This window comes from Scatophagus argus, chromosome 18 (assembly GCF_020382885.2).
Source record: "Scatophagus argus isolate fScaArg1 chromosome 18, fScaArg1.pri, whole genome shotgun sequence".
NCBI classification, from domain to species: Eukaryota; Metazoa; Chordata; class Actinopteri; family Scatophagidae; genus Scatophagus; species Scatophagus argus.
In genome coordinates, this window is record NC_058510.1 from 8180235 (window position 1) to 8198553 (window position 18319).

The 18319-nt window shown below is 40.8% G+C and overlaps 2 protein-coding genes across 3 annotated transcripts; one reads left to right on the top strand and one right to left on the bottom strand.

The window, feature by feature from the left end:
* Positions 1–12: 12 nt before the first annotated feature.
* nom1 (nucleolar protein with MIF4G domain 1) lies at positions 13–9058 on the top strand. Of its 2 annotated transcripts, XM_046370623.1 has the most exons (12): positions 13–1285; positions 1386–1498; positions 2256–2451; positions 3065–3131; positions 3234–3388; positions 3525–3635; positions 4183–4353; positions 4978–5099; positions 5276–5408; positions 6404–6535; positions 6672–6781; positions 8469–9058. In XM_046370623.1, exons 1-12 carry the CDS (start codon positions 263–265, stop codon positions 8644–8646), a joined length of 2511 nt encoding a protein of 836 aa, XP_046226579.1. In that variant the 5' UTR covers positions 13–262; the 3' UTR covers positions 8647–9058. The 2 variants fall into 2 exon arrangements, with proteins under 2 accessions (XP_046226579.1, XP_046226578.1); XM_046370622.1 differs by having other exon boundaries at positions 14–1285; positions 3065–3388.
* A 2040-nt stretch (positions 9059–11098) lies between these two features.
* mnx1 (motor neuron and pancreas homeobox 1) lies at positions 11099–13809 on the bottom strand. The gene is made up of 3 exons (XM_046371551.1): positions 13207–13809; positions 12227–12387; positions 11099–11802 (listed from the first exon to the last, which is right to left on the bottom strand). Exons 1-3 carry the CDS (start codon positions 13694–13696, stop codon positions 11518–11520), a joined length of 936 nt encoding a protein of 311 aa, XP_046227507.1. The 5' UTR covers positions 13697–13809; the 3' UTR covers positions 11099–11517.
* Positions 13810–18319: the final 4510 nt, after the last annotated feature.

Genomic DNA, 18319 nt, shown 5'->3' on the forward strand with positions numbered 1-18319 from the left:
TTGGTCACGTGCTTGTGGGTCACATCAACAATATTTCCCTCATGGAGATACATGTGCAAGTCTAAGTTGGCAATGTGTGTGTTTAAAATAGGCGAGTAAGCGTTTTCTTCCCATCGTTCTTTACGTTGGACGATTGTTTCACAGCAACCGTAGTTCAACAACGTTAGCTTGTTAGCCCAGCGGAGCATTTTGAAAGAAGGTTAGCGGGTTGAAGTCATCGCTATTCAGCTCACAGACAACATCTTGAGTTTAATTTGTAGAGATGAAGGGAAAATGGAAGCAGAACAGCAAAAAGAAGAAGGGAAATGCGGTGTTACAGAAGTACATGGTGGCCGTGGATGAGTTTATTAAGAGCAAAGGAGGCACTGAAGAAGTGGAGAATGATCATAGCATGAGATTTGTAAAAAGGAAAAGCAGGAAGGAGCTACGCAAAGAAAAGCGGAAAATGAAAAAAGCCAAAATGAAAAGTCATTATGAGGGTAAAAAGACTGTCAGTTTACTACTCGATGAAGGTGAAAAGTCTGAAATACCAGCTGATAAACAGCAACAGAAGAAGAAGAAGAAAATGGAGAAAGCAAAGAAAGAAGTGTCAAAAGCACATTCAGGCAAGTCCACAGGTGATCCTACTGAGAAAACAGACAACTCTAAATCACTATCATCTTCCAAGAAAGGAAAGAAAACAAGTAAGCTTCAAGAATCAAGAAAAATGGCACTTCTGGAGGCAAATGAAGCTGAGGATAGGGAAATAAAGAAACTAGAGCGGTGTCTGGGATTAAACAAGAGAAAAAACAAGAAAAGTCTCCCTCAGTCCTTTGTGGCCGATGGACTTGATTACGTTCTTGGTGTGCTTGACCCTGGGTCTTCGGCTGTGGGGATGTATGGTGATGATGATGACATGGACATGGCTAAGGAGAACTTTGAAAAGCTTGATGAGGATGAAGACCCTGGAGATGAGATGGCGAGTGATGGTAGTATTGAGGATATGGGTTCGTCTGACGATGAAAATGAGTTGGACGAGAATGACGACGATGATGATGATGATGATGATGATAATGAAATGGCTGATGAGGAAGAGGAAATGGAGGGTGAGCCGAGTGACTTGGATGAGAATGACGATGACGATGAAATGGTTGGTGAGGAGGAGGAGGACGAGGACGAAATTGAGGATGACCAGGATGTACTGGATGAGAGTAATGAAACTGACTCAGATGATGAAAATGAAGTTGAAGCAAAGGATATAGCAGACACACCTGACACAAAGACATGCGGCTCAAAGTCAGAAACTGTGAGCTGACACATATTTTCGCTATTCTTACAGCTTTGACATCTTATTTGACATCCATTCAGCTGAATAACGGTACTAATTGTAAACTCCCATTGTCCAGGTCAACCCCGTAACAGGTAAGTATGTGCCGCCTCACTTGCGAAGTGCTGGAGATGATAAACGCAAAGCAGAGCTTGAAAAACTGAAGAGGAATGTGAAAGGCCTGGTGAACAGGTAACTGCTTTACCACAGCACAAAATTAGCACACCCTCCCTTGTTAAAATAAAACCTTGTACTCATAATAAATACAGCAGGCATTTGTTCAACTCGGGGTTTTTAGCTGCGTTAGCCTCACTTGCTCAGGTATGACCAGTAGCTTATGATGGATGACGTTCATTAGATATTGATTTGGAAATGATGTTACTAAGTCATTTTGCCAGTTCATGAATTTCTTTATTAGTGCTATTTTTACATTACATTGTAGAATTATACATTTAACCATAGTCACCACTTTTACAGTTTAAGTTATGCAGCTTCGCTTTAGCAATCCTATAAAAAAAAATACCCCGATTTCATTGGGATATTTATTGTTATACAGTTTTGCATTACACGTCATAGAGAATACATTTGTAGTCAGTGTTAAAATGTTTCTCTTCTGTCTTTCTCTGAAGAAGTTTTCTGTGGATACACCGTGCATTTTGAGACATATAATGTAAGAAAATCCCACCCAAGAGGTGATTCTTTGTGGGTGTTAGGGTGTCCCGTCAGTCGCAGCAGTTTGTGTTGAAGCAAGAAGCTCTAAGGTGTCCTGCTTTGTAATATCCAAAGCTGTTTTGACATGGATCAGAACCTGCAAAGGCAGACTGTGGAGATGTACATTGTTTTCATCATATTTTTTGTCTTCTTCAAGAGAAAATGTCCTTCACAATATCCCACAAACCCAAGATGACAATTCTATTAAAAGTGATAATTCATCCGCCTTCTTTTTCAGGCTGAGTGAGCCCAACATGGCGTCCATCAGTGGTCAGCTGGAGGAGCTGTACATGAGCTGCAGCAGGAAGGACATGAATGACACGCTAACGGAGGTGCTGCTAGCAGCCTGCGTCACTCCAGCTCTGATGCCTGACAGACTACTGATGGAACATGTCCTGCTTGTCAGCATCCTCCATCATGCCGTTGGGTTAGAGGTAAACACACCTCCTTTATTCCAGGGTTTTGAATTTGTGAACCTGTGATGGACTCAAACAAGTGGCAAAGGGAGTTAGCAGCTGATGTCTGTAAAGTGAATAGTAATCAAACAATCTTTACTTTCTCTGTCTCGTCCAGTAATGAGAGTCAGTTAGCTTGTGCGTGTGAGAAATAATAACAATAACAATAATAACAACAGTCCTTGGATTATTCACTGTAAGATAATGCCCTTTTAATGAATTTGGAACACCTTGGTTTGCTTTATGTTTGCTTAACTATTATTATCTCTGTTACCTAATACGGGATCATATGATTAGCAGTTATTTACAGTTGGCTTTCCACGCTATTTGAGATTATTTAAGTACAATTTTGTACTTAAATTTATTGCTGAAATCCCAGAACATCTATTCAACTCGGTGTTGACTTTTGTATTTTTGTCTGTCACTGAGTTTTGCAATGCAACATGCAAACATTTGTAATTCAAGATTTTCTTATGTATGCAACTCAAACTGTAGCAGCTTCTGTGATGCTCGTTGACTGATTTTAACATACATAAGTAGAACTATAACGTAAATTACAAGCCTTGAATATTCCTCTTTGACTGTTTCCTAGGTTGGAGCCCATTTTCTTGAGACGGTCGTGCGAAAGCTTGACGAGGTGTACAGGAACCCTACTGAAGGCAAGGAGTGCGACAACCTGGTCGCCATTGTGGGCCACCTCTATAACTTCCAGGTGGTCCATTCTCTCCTCATCTTTGACATCCTAAAACTTTTTATTGGAGCCTTTACAGAGAAAGATGTCGAACTGGTTCTGTTTGTGCTGAGGAATGTCGGCTTTGCCCTGAGGAAGGACGACGCTCTGGCTCTTAAGGAGCTCATCTCTGAAGGCCAACGCAAGGCCAGCAAAATGGGACCGAAGTTTCAGGATGAGACGAGAGTAGGGCAAACAGAATTATTCACTCTCACTCTTAGCGATGTAAAATGTTCGGGTGTTGGAACCCAGCCGTGTTGAATTCTCAACTGCATGTCTAGTTTGGACACAAACGTTTGTTTATGTGCACACATGTTCTCAGGTGCGTTTCATGCTGGAAACCATGCTGGCTTTGAAGAACAATGATATGCGCAAGATCCCAGGCTATGATCCTGAGCCTGTGGAAAGACTGAGGAAGTTGCAGAGGACTCTGGTGGGTGCTTTTCACAATGTGACCATATTTTGTTTGAAATATCCTTTTGTCCCTACATGAGTAAAAATGATTGAAGTATTTGATTTACAGGCAGCACCGTAGTGTAGTAGTTAGTGCTGTGGCCTCACAACAAGAGGGTTCCAGGTTTGAATCCCGGTCTTGGCCCTTCTGTGCAGAGTTTGCCTGTTCGAGTACTCCGGCTTCCTCCCCAACATGCACAGACCAATAAAGCGTGTATAGAAAATGGATGGATTGAATTAATGCGTGGCTCATAGGCAGTCATTTTATTCATTATACTTAACATGGACTTTATTTTCTTCCAATGTGTTTATTCCATGGTAGTTCCTAATTGTAGCACTAGGTGGCACCAGAGAACCAATTTCACTGACCCAAACTTCTAAGTGTTGCTGCTGCTTTCATAACCATCATTTTAACAGCTGTCCACTTCAGGATTTCTAATTTGGTGTCCTTTCTTGTAAATATTTTACAACTTCTGTTTGCTTCTTGAATGCACTTCTCCCTAATTCTTGGTTCATCTGGTACTCAGATCCATCGGAGTGCGGCAGGCAATGACATGAAACTGAGGGTCTCTCTTGACAGCCTGCTGGCAGCAGAGCAAGTGGGCCGCTGGTGGATCGTAGGCTCATCGTGGAGTGGAGCGCCCATGATCGCCGAACAAGGGAACGCAAGCTCAAAACCGAGTACTGCTGAAGGACAGGTACTGGAACCACAGAAGACACCATCACCGTGACAGAGTACATGTTTGCAGTAGGCATCGTAGGACTGGAGCTAAGCATCTTTTGATGTGAAGTCTTTTAGGCATGTCATTGTAGGGAAAGCACATAGTTAACAGATAATTTTGTATGTGTTGCAGTATCTACAGTATTTGCAGTGTTGTATTAATTCATTCAGATTCTGATTTTCTGAATTTAGAATCTTTCAATTAATGTTTTAATTAAAAGTAAATACTTATCCATCATCTGAATTACATTTGTTTGCTCCGCATCAGTAGATGACCGCATATTTAAATGATTTAGAAGAGGGTCTGGGTCTTCAGCCTCAGTACTTGCCAACATAAATGTGTCAACCGTGTACTGAAAGTATTGTAAAACAGTTTAAATTTGCAGTCTTGTTCTCTTATTCCTTGTTCAGATACTTCCTCATTTACATCTAAATTTAGTCAAATCTAATCTATATTTTATTAGCAGCTTTTATGAAATTCTTGTTCTTGTGAAAAAGTATTGTTTTTGCATTGTGCCATTATTATTCAGTAATGTTAGTACTTTGAGGATTGTCCTTGACCTTAGCAGCATTTCTCTTTGCTTTTTGTCATTTGTTTCAGTTTAGTGCAAAAGTCTTGGAGCTGGCCAGGAAACAGAGGATGAACACTGAGGTTAGAAGAAACATCTTCTGTGTGATTATGACCAGTGAGGACTACTTGGATGCATTCGAGAAACTGCTCAGGTTTGTCATCACTCACCTCTCCAGTGTGTCTACTGTGTAAAGGCAGAAGGAAATATGACATGCATTACGTCAGCCGTGTTTTGTATCAAAGCAGGCCAGCTGTAAGGCTGATATTTTAAAGTCGGTTATTTGTTCTTTGTGTGTGTGTGTGTGTGTGTGTGTGTGTGTGTGTGAAGGATGGGCCTGAAGGACAAGCAGGAGAGAGAGATTGTTCATGTTCTGATGGACTGCTGTCTGCAGGAGAAAACCTTCAATGCCTATTACGCCGTACTGGGAGAGAAATTCTGCACACAAGATCGCCGCTTCCAGGTAAAACCTGATGGCTGAGACACACAACTAGAATCACATTTGTACGTGCAACTCACTGCCTTTTCTCCCAGACATTTGTTTGATACGTTAATAAATAAGCCAGATCTTATGGCTCTGGATTTACACTTTGTATGAAATGTGTTGAGTAAACAAAGTTACCTTACCCATATAGTATAATGTACAACCCAATATACGATACTAAAACGTCTCATTTACTTTTGGGCACAACAAAAAAAGGGACTCTTACCAAGTATGGCTTTGTTCCCTTCATTTGTTTGAGTTGTTGAAATGAATCTAATAATTTGCAGGATCAGCAAAAAAAATATATAATTTATATGTCATTATGATGATTGTTTTCTTGGCTAATTAATTCTATAAAAATCATAAAATTGTCAGACATGCCCAGAACATTTTCCTTAAGGCCCAAGATCACGGTATTGTTTTCTCCGACTAAAATGTAAGAGAAGCAGCCAGTTCTCCTAATTTAAGAGCAGGAAGTAGGTACTGTTTGGTATTTTTGCTTGAAAAATGACTTAAATAACAAATAAATTGAGAGACCAGTTTACTGTATCTTCCATCTTGAGGAAATAGGAAGAGTTATATGCTGGATGTGTGTGACCACCCAGTGTCTTAAACTGTGTGTGTGACCTGGCCTGTAGTTCACCTCTGCAGTGTGGGAGCCTCTCACACCTCTGAAATTATTTGACTCAAACTGTGAGTGCAAACAATGGAGGTGAGACCACATTTCCTACTTGGCTTCCATGTCGGCCACAGGTCCATATCAGACACTGATGAACCATTGTCCTCATCAAAGCGCTTGAACCAAGGCTGGTGGGAATGTTTGCTCTTCACATGTAAACTGGAGCTGGATGAGAGGATTACCTGTGCAGAGAAGCCGGTTTCTGTTGTTTGCACTTTACTACTTTTGGCAATCGTTGGTGTATCATTCAGGGTGGTTGTGCAATCGCTCAATTTGCTGTCCTGTATTATCCAAGATGACTTTCCAGTTCAGCCTATGGGACAAGTTCAGGGAGCTGTCCAACCTTCCCAGCAGTGGCTTTAACAACCTGGTCCAGCTGGTTACCCGCTTCCTTCAGAGGAAGTGCCTTTCACTGTCCATACTCAAGGTATGTAAGCTGAAGCTTTCACTGTACCACATTTATATATTTGATGTTAAAAATTGAATTGAAAAAAAAATGTAATAAAAATTAAATTAAAATTAAAAAATATTCATTATGGTCACCTGTGTGTTTTTCTCTTTAGGTAATAGAGTTTGGGGAACTAGATAAGGCCACAGTGCGCTTCTTGCGTCAGGTACTGACCAAACTGCTAAAAGAGGCTGACCCTGAGGACTTAGCCAGCATATTTGGGAGGTGAGCTTCACTCTGCATACACTTCGCTCACAAGGGTGAAACGTGTGAATGAACGTAAAACATAATGATCTGGAAACCAAGAGTACAAGTCTGCCGCCATGCAAACAGCTCTCTGAAGCTGTACGTATGGGCACAATAGTCATCTGAGTTTAATGCTAACAGCAGGCTAACATTAGCATACTAACATCAGCATGCTAACATCAGCATGCTAACATGCTCACGGAGTTCAAAGTTCAAGGTCATTCATTTGTCCTTGTACAACACGGGGCTGCTGAACGAAATCACAGTTTGTACTTCCCTTCATGCTACACACATAGAACATGTACACAGGTAATTTAGAATCGAATGGCAAAAGAAAATAAAGAAATTAGAGCAGTCGAATGCTGATTAGAGCAACAGAATGCTGATGATAACATAGCCAGTCTTCACACTGAAAGTCTGAAATCTGCGAAACTTTGTCCCTTGACTTTCACTGCATTTGAGCACCAAGTGTCATTGATGTGCATACAGAGACTGCCTCCCCTCATTCTACTGGATCCCTGTGCTCTGATAGCCTGGAACACAGTTCTGCCCATTGAGTGCAACGACTCGATCTTGGATGCTCTGGTGAAGGCAGATGCTCTGTAGGGACAGTAGTCTCTGAATTTTTATTGCCCATTCCGTCCATTTCTTTTTCTCTGTGACCGGATATTGGCCAAGAGCGGCCCAAAGTCCAAGCTGGACCTGCATGGCTCCCATTCTGGCTCTCTTTTTCCTCCTTCTGGGCCTCCAATGGGCAGCGATCGTCCCTATAAATCTGCTCCTCTTCATCCAGTCTCTGTATCTGTCATCACATTCACACTAGAATGGCAACACATCTAGCAATATGGCTACAATTAGTAGGTGGAGCCTCGAAATCTGCTGAAATTAAGAACCAGTGTTCCCTGTACAACTGTCGCCTCATAGCAAGAGGGTTCCAGGTTCGAATCCCGGTCTGGGCCCTTCTGTGTGGAGTTGTTCTCCCTGTGCCTGCGTGGGTTTTCTCCAGGTACTCCGGCTTCCTCCCACAAACCCAAAAAACATGCACATTAGGTTAATTGGCTACTCTACATTGCCCCTAGGTGTGAGTGTGTGCGTGAGTGATTGTCTGTCTTTTTGTGTCCGCCCTGACTGATGACCAGTCCAGGGTGTACCCCGCCTCTCGCCTGTAGTCAGCTGGGATAGGCTCCAGCTCCCCCGCCACCCTGACGGATAAGCGGTATAAAAAATGGATGGATGGATGGATGGATGTTCCCTATACATTGACGTGTGGCCAGTATGTGTACCTGATAGCTCTGATTTCTTGTTATTTGTACATTCGTACAGTCAGTCGCACAACAACTCTTCCCCACTTTAGTTGTGTTTTTTGTGTTTTACCAGCCTTCAAGCCCAATGCTGATGTTTCAGTGCCTGAGAAATATTAATAATGTTACCACGCAGTTGCTGTAACAGCAAGTAGGATTTGTCTTCTCGGGACCACAAATATCTCTACAAAATTTCTACCAACTACCATCCAGCAGTTGTTGAGACATTTCAGTTTGGACCAGAAAATCTGAACCTCTACCAGTCTCTAACACCTTGCAAAACCACTCCTCTTTACCTCCTCTTCACTGCTTCTCACCACGTGAACGTCTGAAATCAATGTCTCTCATTGTTTCCCATCTGTCAGGATTTCAGGAATCCCCAAGCTAGGAATGCTGCGGGAGGGCTTGAAGCTTTTCATCAGCCACTTTCTGCTGAAGAATGCCCAGTCCCAGGGACCAGCTGAGCAAGCAGCGCTGCTGTCAGAGCGCGCCCAGGTCGCCACCAAAGCTATGGAGGCCAAAGAGGCCAAGCTCAAACTGTAAAACCCACACAATGACCCACACACACACACACACACGGGAAAGCCAGCAGCCGCACAGACAGCAGAACTGTGGAACAGAGGAAGGCTTGTTAGTTGGACTGTCTTATACCTGAAGTTTTCTTTAAATAAGAATAAATATGTTTTGATATTAAATTAATGTTTTGGCTTTGAGGGGTCCTTGTAAATGATGTTTACCGTGACGATTTTTGAATCTTGGTGATACCGAGTCCTTTCAGGATACACCAGTCTTTGCATTATGTGTGTTATTTTAATGCAGTGCATATTGGCTCTGCTTCATTGTTTTGCTGCAAATAACTGCAGAATATATAAACTTTGATAGTTTATATATTTCTTTTTCAAAATATTTTGTCCGTCCTTGTACATTTGTTAATAAAACAGGGGCAAAATATGTGGGTATTTGAGTACAACAATTTCTTCATTAAAAACGTCAGTAAATCCACAGATCTTTCTGCCTAAAGCTTTGACTGCTTTGTAGAAAGAAAGAATTGATGTTTCCTTAGCACCGCTCTGCTCTTCAACACCTTTAAAGTTTTTTTTTCTGAGACTGTCCTCATGGAGGCAGCATACAGCAAGAGTTAATACTGAGCTGAGACACCTGGACTCGTTCTTCAGGGTTTTATTAAGTCTATTTACACTCTCACGCTAAATAAAGCACGTTATAATAAAGTCTTTCTCAGAGTTAAACGCAGCTGATTAGTGAATATTGGTGTGTTGTTCCTTCTCTGCTGATGTTTCCACATGTGGGTATGACATAAAGAAGAGCGGCGAGAACAGAGAGGGGACGGCGGTGTCGTTCATTCAGTGTTTACACGCCCCGCTGCGATGACCCCGGGGCCTCGAGTCTCGCCTTTTCTGTTTGCTCGCTGACACCAGTGTCTGCCCGCGTGGTTAGCATAGCAGAGTCGTTCTGTTACATTTGATACTTGCTCTTATTAATTAGCTCCATTGGCGCGGCCTGTATTAATCTGAGGCTGGAGCGAGGCCCGAGGTCAGGAATGGGCCGCTAAGGTCAACCAGAGGAGCTGTCCCTCTCTAAACCACACTGTCACCTCACGCTGAGGGAGTTATTTTAGTTACATGTAATGTTTAAGACGCTTGTTTTTGAAGACAACGAGCACGTCCCTCCATTGACACAAGTACACTTTCGGCTGAGTAATGAGAATGAGAAACGATGGGAGACTGCTGGGAGAAAACCTGGAGAATTTGTCAGCTACCAGGTGGAGATAGTGGGATCAATAGGCTCACTGTGCAGCCCACACACTGGCCATTATCTGCAGCCGTGAGCCAGAGAGTTGCCATCAGCTTTACCTGGTGTACTCTGGTTGGGTTTGACCCTCAGCTGAACTTTGATTTAGTGTGCTGAAGCTAAAACAAACAGCAGAAGATAACCAGCAGATCCCTCGGTAATCCTGTTACAAATGGCACATAATCAGTCAAACTGTGCTATACTTAACGCTGATGATTGTGGGAACAATGACGAGTGAGTGTGGACTGTGTTTTCTAGAAAGTAACTGACGCATAGTGTCAACCCCACGTACAGGTGGAGTTATTAAACTGGCCCTGCAGCTCAGGAGACATTTTTATCAAAAGATTGCAAAATAAAAGACGAGGCTGAAAGAAGGTCATATTGGGTGCCAACATATAAGCCTAAATAAATAAATGTATGTGTAAATAGGAAAATCAGGCTGATAGGGTGTTTTTTTGACATTTGAGGAAGTCCTCTCTTATTTACATGTGTGTTATGTTTAGTATTCCTCGTTGTTTCTTTTTAAAATGGAAGCTCATAACATTTTTACATCCAGATTCTCCAAAATACAAAAATAAGAGCTGAATAAAAACGAGCACATTATCATTTATTATTTATTTATACCAGCTTTTTTTTCCATTTAAAAACCCAGCACCTCAAATGTTTTACGAGTCTTTCTTTAGGTTAAATAAGTTTTAAATGACTTCAGCCGTGAAAATAGTGCGTGAGCAGCCGAGGTTGTCGCTCAACACGCCGTTTTAAAAGGGTTATTAATGCGAGCCCATTGCTAGTGTGGTGTGAAATGTTTCCTCCGTCTGACTGCCTACTCGCTGTTTGCTCTCACTGCACGTTTGCACGGATCCGACAGCGCTATTAACAGTAATTCCCATGACCCGACCTGTCAGAGCAAGGAGAAAAACACAAGCCTCCGTCCGCATCCGAGTCGAAACACTGCGAGGGAATCGTAAATCAACGGATTATATTTTTAAAGCCTTAAAGCGCCATAAATACCAACCGAGTTTTATATATAAAAACATTTTTTATTTCACATTGTTTGCAACAAGAGAGACGCTAAACAATAATTTAGCATGCACTGGTATATGACCATTTTATAAATACAGTATAGAAAAATAAACACAACATTTTTTTTTCCACAGTGATGTGACTCACTGTGGAAGTAAAACACCACAAAGAACAAAATAAGGCCAAGAGAAGCGGACTATTTGAGCTACAGGATATTATTGAAAGGTTATTGCTGACAAACTAACCATCACAGCTGGGAAATATTGCAATTAAGACCTGAGCCACTTTACAGCGTTTGCATATAAACCATGCAAAATGTCACAGTGTACTATATCCGAGTGCTGAATGATGTTCCTACATTATGTGTGTTATAAAACAGAAATCTCATGTTTATTGCTGGTTTATGACACCGACATAGTCTTTTCTTGACCTAAATTTTATTCTTTTTGTGACAACAAAACAAATGCGCATTAATTCAATGAAGGTGATTTAGAGGTTTGATTACATGCAACTGCATTTTCATAGCGAAAATCTCCCACAGTCTTTGGAAATGGAGGTCGCCACTTTCTTCGCCTTTAAGCTTCAAGGCTGTGGACTTATGTCACTGGTGTGATTCCTCTCGTCGTCTGAGGAGCAGTCTGACGAGTTGTACAGGAAATTGTCGCCTTCGTCGTCGTCACTGTCTCTAAAGTCTCTTATTCTGCCGTTTTTTGAGTCTGTCTTGCTGTTATAGTCCGACTGTTCGAGTCCGTCAGATTTCTCCTGGCCGCTCTTGTTGCCTTTCTTCTCGGCCTCCTGAGCGGCCTGCTCTTTGGCCTTCTTACTTCTCTTCCACTTCATGCGTCTGTTCTGGAACCAGATTTTAACCTGAAGAAAGAAAATAATTAAGATTATTAGGTTTAAATGGATAAATTAGGAGGCTATCTTTGCGTAACTATGCGTAAAGACTGCGTAAAGGTTGCCAGTCCACCTGACATTGACCTCTGCGGTACACTAAATCATGTTTAACAAGTTATTTAATAAAGTACTGATTTAAACAAAAATCCTTAAATCAGCTACTAAGAAAATACCAATGGGATGACCTAAATGCCAATGCAAATGTGTTTTAATGGAGTGTAAGAAAACTACTTCTAGACCACAAACCAGTCAGAACGCAACGGGATGGAGAGGAATGACATTTCATCATAATTATTTTCAGAAATTAAAACCAGTCTAAAAAATAACTGGCTGGTCATTAATAATAATTTGAAGCCTCTAAACCGGGGATCTGAAAGACTTCAGTGTGTATTACCTGAGTTTCTGTTAGCATGAGGGACGTGGCCACTTCAAAGCGCTTCGGTCGTGACAGGTACTTATTCAGTTTGAACTGATGCTCCAGCTCCAGCAGCTGCTGACTTGTGAATGCAGTTCTTGGTCGTCTGCACTTGCCAAGCAAGTTGGACTGCGCCTGAGCTGCAAGAATGAAGAAACAAACAAACAAACAAACAAAAAAAACATGAATTTTATGCACCAAAATACAGACTTCTTTCTAAATATACTTTTAAAAGTTGATGGCAGAAGTTACATAAAGCACCCTGAATAAATATTAAAGTCCAAAACAATAGCCTGATTATGATAATAAAATTAATAAAAAGTTCAGTTTCAAGAAGTAATCCTCAAAATGAGTACAAAATTTTATCACACCATAACAAGAGATCTTGTTATGGTGTGATAAAATCTGATTTTCTACATTCTCTGCGCTTCCTGTCTGAGTATTAAGGTCGTCCACATATGAATATTTCCATAGAGGAGCTATTTAACACTCCGTTTTGAACAAATCTGTTAAAACGAGCAGAAACAAAAAGGCAGTATGTGGTGAGCAAATAGCATGTCGCCTGTGGGTTTCACACTCCTCTGCTACTTTCCCACTGTCCATTATCTGTCCATTTTAGTTCCTCTTAGAAAAAACATCACTCTGACAGCTTCTTCACACGATCATATCTGAAGGACGTTATTTTCATACAAAATACTAATTTCATGCCGTCCTATATGCGAGTGTTTAACACAAACTGTCGTGAAAAGCATCATGTAGGGAACATTATTTTTATACATTTTCATTAATAATATTTAGCATCAGAATCTTAAAGTCTTTTGTACCATCAAAGTTGTTTTTTTTTTGATCAACCTGGAGTCGCCATTCAATAACCAAAAGGCTGCGTGGCAGTTTTAGTTTTATTTGGAATAAAAATGCCAGAAGATGCCAGAGCCCTCTGAAATGAAACAGCTACTTACAGTTAAAGTCAGACATTTTGGGTAGCATCATCCCGGCTGTGGAGACCCGGAGCCAGTGGTCCAGCTGGAAGGTGCTGGCTGACAGTTTGATGGGATCACTGGTGTGGTGGTGATGGGAGCCGTGTGGGTAGGAGTAGGACAGGGCAGGGTGCTGGCCTGTGATGGCAGCTGCGGAGTAGGTGTACATGGGATGGCCGTAGAGAGCCTGCGCGGGGATCCCTGCGGTACTCTGCGGATGTAATCCAACCATGCTGTGCGGACTGTTGAGGAAACCCGGTTTAGGAATCAACCCGCACGTGGAAATCCTCGGCGGAGACGGTGTCTCGGTGCGTAAAGACTCGGCGCTGGTGGTCAGCTCCGGGGCTGCAACACCTCCAGACGACGGGATGGAGGAGGACAGGGAAGTCACAAGCGCGAGCGGAGAGGTCTGCACTTTGGGTGTATCGACTGCTAAAAGCGCGTCAATGCGAAAGTTTTTGGATTTCTCCATTGGGTCCCCGCTGCGCGTCCTTGTCGCCTCTGCTGCCGTAAACGAAGGAGAAGTCAGCGCCGTCTTCCCACCTCTCAAAAGTTATGATGTGGTCCGGAGTGTGAGAGAGGAGCTCCGTGTGACACTTAATCCCTGTCAGACGGAGGCGATTGGTGCAGCCGTCTGGCAGGGGGCTGTCTCAAGCGCCACAGATCCAACTACGCCTCTCTGCTCTAATCACCGTAAAACACTGTGTCGGCTGCGTTATTGCTTTCATAAAATATTGCCAACATAAGAAAATGACGCAGATGTTTGACATAAAACTTAAGTTTTTTGATCAATTATATTTGGGTGCTATTTTTGTGCCTATATATAATTCATTAACTGGGTTTATTGAGCAAATGTTTCCAAGAAGACCAAAGAAGGATGTTCTTTTTAGAATTATAAAAGTAAGTGCGCTCATTCTGCTGTATATATGTATACATTTTTTACCGTCAGCGATTTGACCAAGGTCACAGGTGTATCAGGCCTACGTTTTAGTGAACATGTGCAGCCACAAAGACTCCAGAATGCCTATCATATAAACACATATAGGCTGCTGATAAATTAAGTTTTACACTCTTAGTTTCTCTTGATATGAAAAAATGAAACGGGTCAAGATAATTTCCTTAATTATTTGTGCTCCAGAATTAGATGATCTATCTTGGGACTGTATGTCTCGTCGATCATATGGGGATAGGAGATGCTTAGCACGATATTTTGTTCAAATTCAACTTGATTTTTATTGATTGATTTATTTATTTATTTTAATGGTAGCCTATTAATAATAATTAGGAAAATGCAGGCGAGTTGGTGGGCCTGTACGTAAGGTGATGTGAGAGGTTATTAGGTTCATCTTCACTCACTGAATTTACATAGGACATCAAATAAAATAGTAAATACAAAAAAACAAAACAAAAAAAAAACAAAATCATGCGAACAAGTGAACATCTGAATCACCCTGTGTGAGGCCAACTGGGAAATTTAAGTAAAAGCCCTCCTTCTGTCGCTCCCCAAACCTGAAGATGGCAGACGCTCATTGGCCTGTTATAATGGAGCTCTTTACCAAAATTGATTAGTCCGCAGACCGGATTTTGTTTTGGCACTTTTGCCTATGGAGTTTCGTACGTTAAAAAACAAAAAACAAAAGTTTTTGCGGTTGAAGTGCTGTAAATTATCCCCGTTATTTTTCTTAAAAGGGGGCTCTTTTAGAAAAGCTACGAGTCGCTGTCTGACCCATTCAGGTGGTCACATTCAGGTGCAATTCGTGCGCAACGAGTGGCAAAATGTTTTGCAGTTGGAAGCCCCAAAGTGATGAGGAGGGAGATGGAGCTAATAGGCTCGTGGCTCCGGGTGACTTCAGTCTAATAAGCCACTTAAAGTTAATGGAAGAGGAGGTCAAAATGAGAATTATTGACACCCAGTTGCCCTTAACCTGTCTACCAATAAAGCTGATTAGTTTTTGTCAATTCATCAGCTAACCGCGCTCCTGGGACGTTTATTTGCTCGGGGGAAATCAACAAGTCACCGGGTAGTTTTCAAGTAAAGGATCGCCATTTAATTGTGGCCCTTGATGATCATGACCAATTACAGAATGATAACTGGGAGATTGATGTGGGTGGGATGTGGGTCGGCATGGAAACGGGGAGGAGGGGGGGCGTGAAAAAGGTCCATTCACGAATATGCTTTTGCCATCTTATTTTGTGGGGAAATTATTATTATTTTTTTTTTTAAAGAAGTCAATTTTCGCACTTTCACAAACTATCCTAAATGCTCCTGAAATTAGCTTTGTTTCCTCCCTTTGCACATATTTTGCTCTCAATCTTAATGCTAAAAATGATTATATCCAACCAAGTACGCCAGAGGACGAGGCAGCAATTTAAAAATTACGCGAAGGGCAGAATAAACATGTTCACCTCCGGACAATGAAAACAAACAAACAAAAAAAACAAAACAAAAAAACGAGACTTGTTTTTGCAGTTCGCTAAGCAATTAAACGCTTTTTATCAGCCTTGTGTGGGATTATTGTAACAGCCGGAGTGTTGATCGCCACACGGCCGAGCTGCGCCTTGTCCCCACCGCAGGTTTAATTTCATTAAGGGGCCCGCATGAATATTTCTATTAAAGCGGCGGTGAAATATGGAGCCATTTAGTATTGGCCTTCACCGATCACCCAGATTTATCGCTTCTTTTCATCACATCTAGAGGAGAGAAAATTAATAAGGCACCCAAGATGGAACCGGACCCTAAAACCTGGTCTTTCCTGAAAGCTGTTAATTTGTTCTGTAATTACTTTCACAATTAACTAAAATACAAATCAAAGTGACAAATCGGGATAGTTTATATATTAATTACCTTCGGTAAATGTGTTCATTATGAAAAGGCAATTTAAAGGGACCTGCACTGTCTCTTTTAATGCCATAAATACGATCAGTTAAATTGGCACAAATGGTCTCTTCCAAGAAATGTCTAAAACTGCTTTTAAAAACATTTGTGCCTCATTTATTTCCCAGGCCCATCGGATCTTTCAGCGCCACATCCAATGAGCTGTCAAATCTTCTCTGAGAAGTAAAGTGAACGTCCATGTCAATATCGGAGATAATTACAGCAGGATGAATCAGACATCTGCATCCCAAACGCTCTTATTAAATTCGATATCGCTGGTAAATTTGTCTCAGACGTGTTATCAATGCACTTTAGCTGGAGAGAATACCTTGCGTTGCCTTCGACATTGTAAGGCTGCAGTATATTACATACAGGCCCAATCAGATCTTATTGATGAAACCATTTGTCTGCTTTTAAAGCCCTTTTCGTTCAGCCAGTAAAAAGCTTCGTGATATCAGTCGTCAGTTTGTTGACAAAAAGCTTAGAGGGCAGCAATAATAACAACAATAACAATAATAGCATAAATACTTATATATGGCTCCAATATCAAAATATCAAATCACACATATAAAGCAGATTACTTTGTGAGTTTAAGGCCTTGGATGCCAATGAAAATAACTCCATTCCACAAATTAAAAAAGCATATAAACAAAGAATAGCTAAATAAAAAAATATTTGTAATGTCTGCAGCCCCTTCAAAACACAAATTTAATTTCTAAAATGATAATTTGACATGTGGAAGCCCCTGCTTGATTTGGCCATTATATCCACATATTTGGCTCTTGGACTTACAAAAATCTCACTTTTTATTGTCTTTATGAACTTGAAGGACATTTTGAGGAATAACTCTGGATTCTAGAAAAAACATCAGAGTTGAAAATGCCAGAAAACACACTGCTGAACTTATACAGTCAGTACATTTAAATTTTAAAAATGACCACAAAGCTTCTCAGTGTCACTTTGCTCTTTACAACAGGAAACACCGTTTCACTTGCAATGTTGTGTCAGGTGGATTGGCACAAAAGAAGTGAGGCTAATAATTTTCACTTTTATTTGTGGTATGTGAGTGGTTAAAATTAGAGCTTATTTCTTGTAGGGCAGTTATGTTGGATATGTTTAAAAACTGTCTTCCTTAACTTGCTGGAATCAGATTTTTGACAAACTTACTTTTGAGTTCAGGCAGGTACAAACAGCAATACCAATAGAAACACTAACAAAAAAATTTAATTGCTACTGTTAACAATAATCATCATACTTATCATATATACTGTCTCCTCATCTTATACATATGTATATCTTATAATCTCAACGTGTAAAAGGTTTGTGTAATAAACAAATGCACATGGAAAACAGGTAAATCAGTAAAACACAACTGATACCCTCATATTATAACATAATGTTAATTTCCATATGCATTATACATAACATAGCAACAAGTAGAAAGAAATCTGATGAGGAAATATGAATGAAAACATTAATAAAAGTGAGATAATTAAAAAGGCCTCACGGTAATGATACTGACTCAACCTTCCCCAGTTGCTCAGGCAGATCTATCCATTTTCGTTTTTCAGACTTTCAGACATCAAGTGGATCACAAAGTTCAACTAAAATCATGTCTAGATACAATTAGTGAAGAGAAAGTTAAACAAGGACAATACAGTTTGACAGTCAAGCCTTTATTTCAGCTTCAGTTCAGACTTGACACACAATGGCAGCGGATGTCCAAGGAATGAGCCATGATGAACACCACATAAAATTAAGGACAGTGAGGAGGTGAACACATTCACACAAATAAGGAATTTTCTATTAGTTGAATAAAATAATCAGTTCAGTGCATCGCAAGGGGAAAAAATACATGAAGCACATAACAAAGAACAAATTATTATTATTTCCCTTATGCTGGTAGGCCTTAGTTGTTTGGTTTATACTGACTGGTTTTAGAAAAGTGACGTCAATGAACAAACTGCCTCCATGGTCACCTTATATAAATAAATATCACTGCTATTTGGTACAAGCGGCAGAACTAAAGGCCTTTCAGATGAACAACGTATGTGACAAATCTAAGCTCTAGGCAGTGATTTGGATTCATTTTGTTCAAACATCAAGCCAAATATATTTTCTTAGCATTTCAAGGTGTTCTTGTTCTTGTTTGAAAATACACCTTGGCTGATTCTGAAATCAAGAAAGAACTCTCAATCTCATCTTTTAAGTTAACTTGGA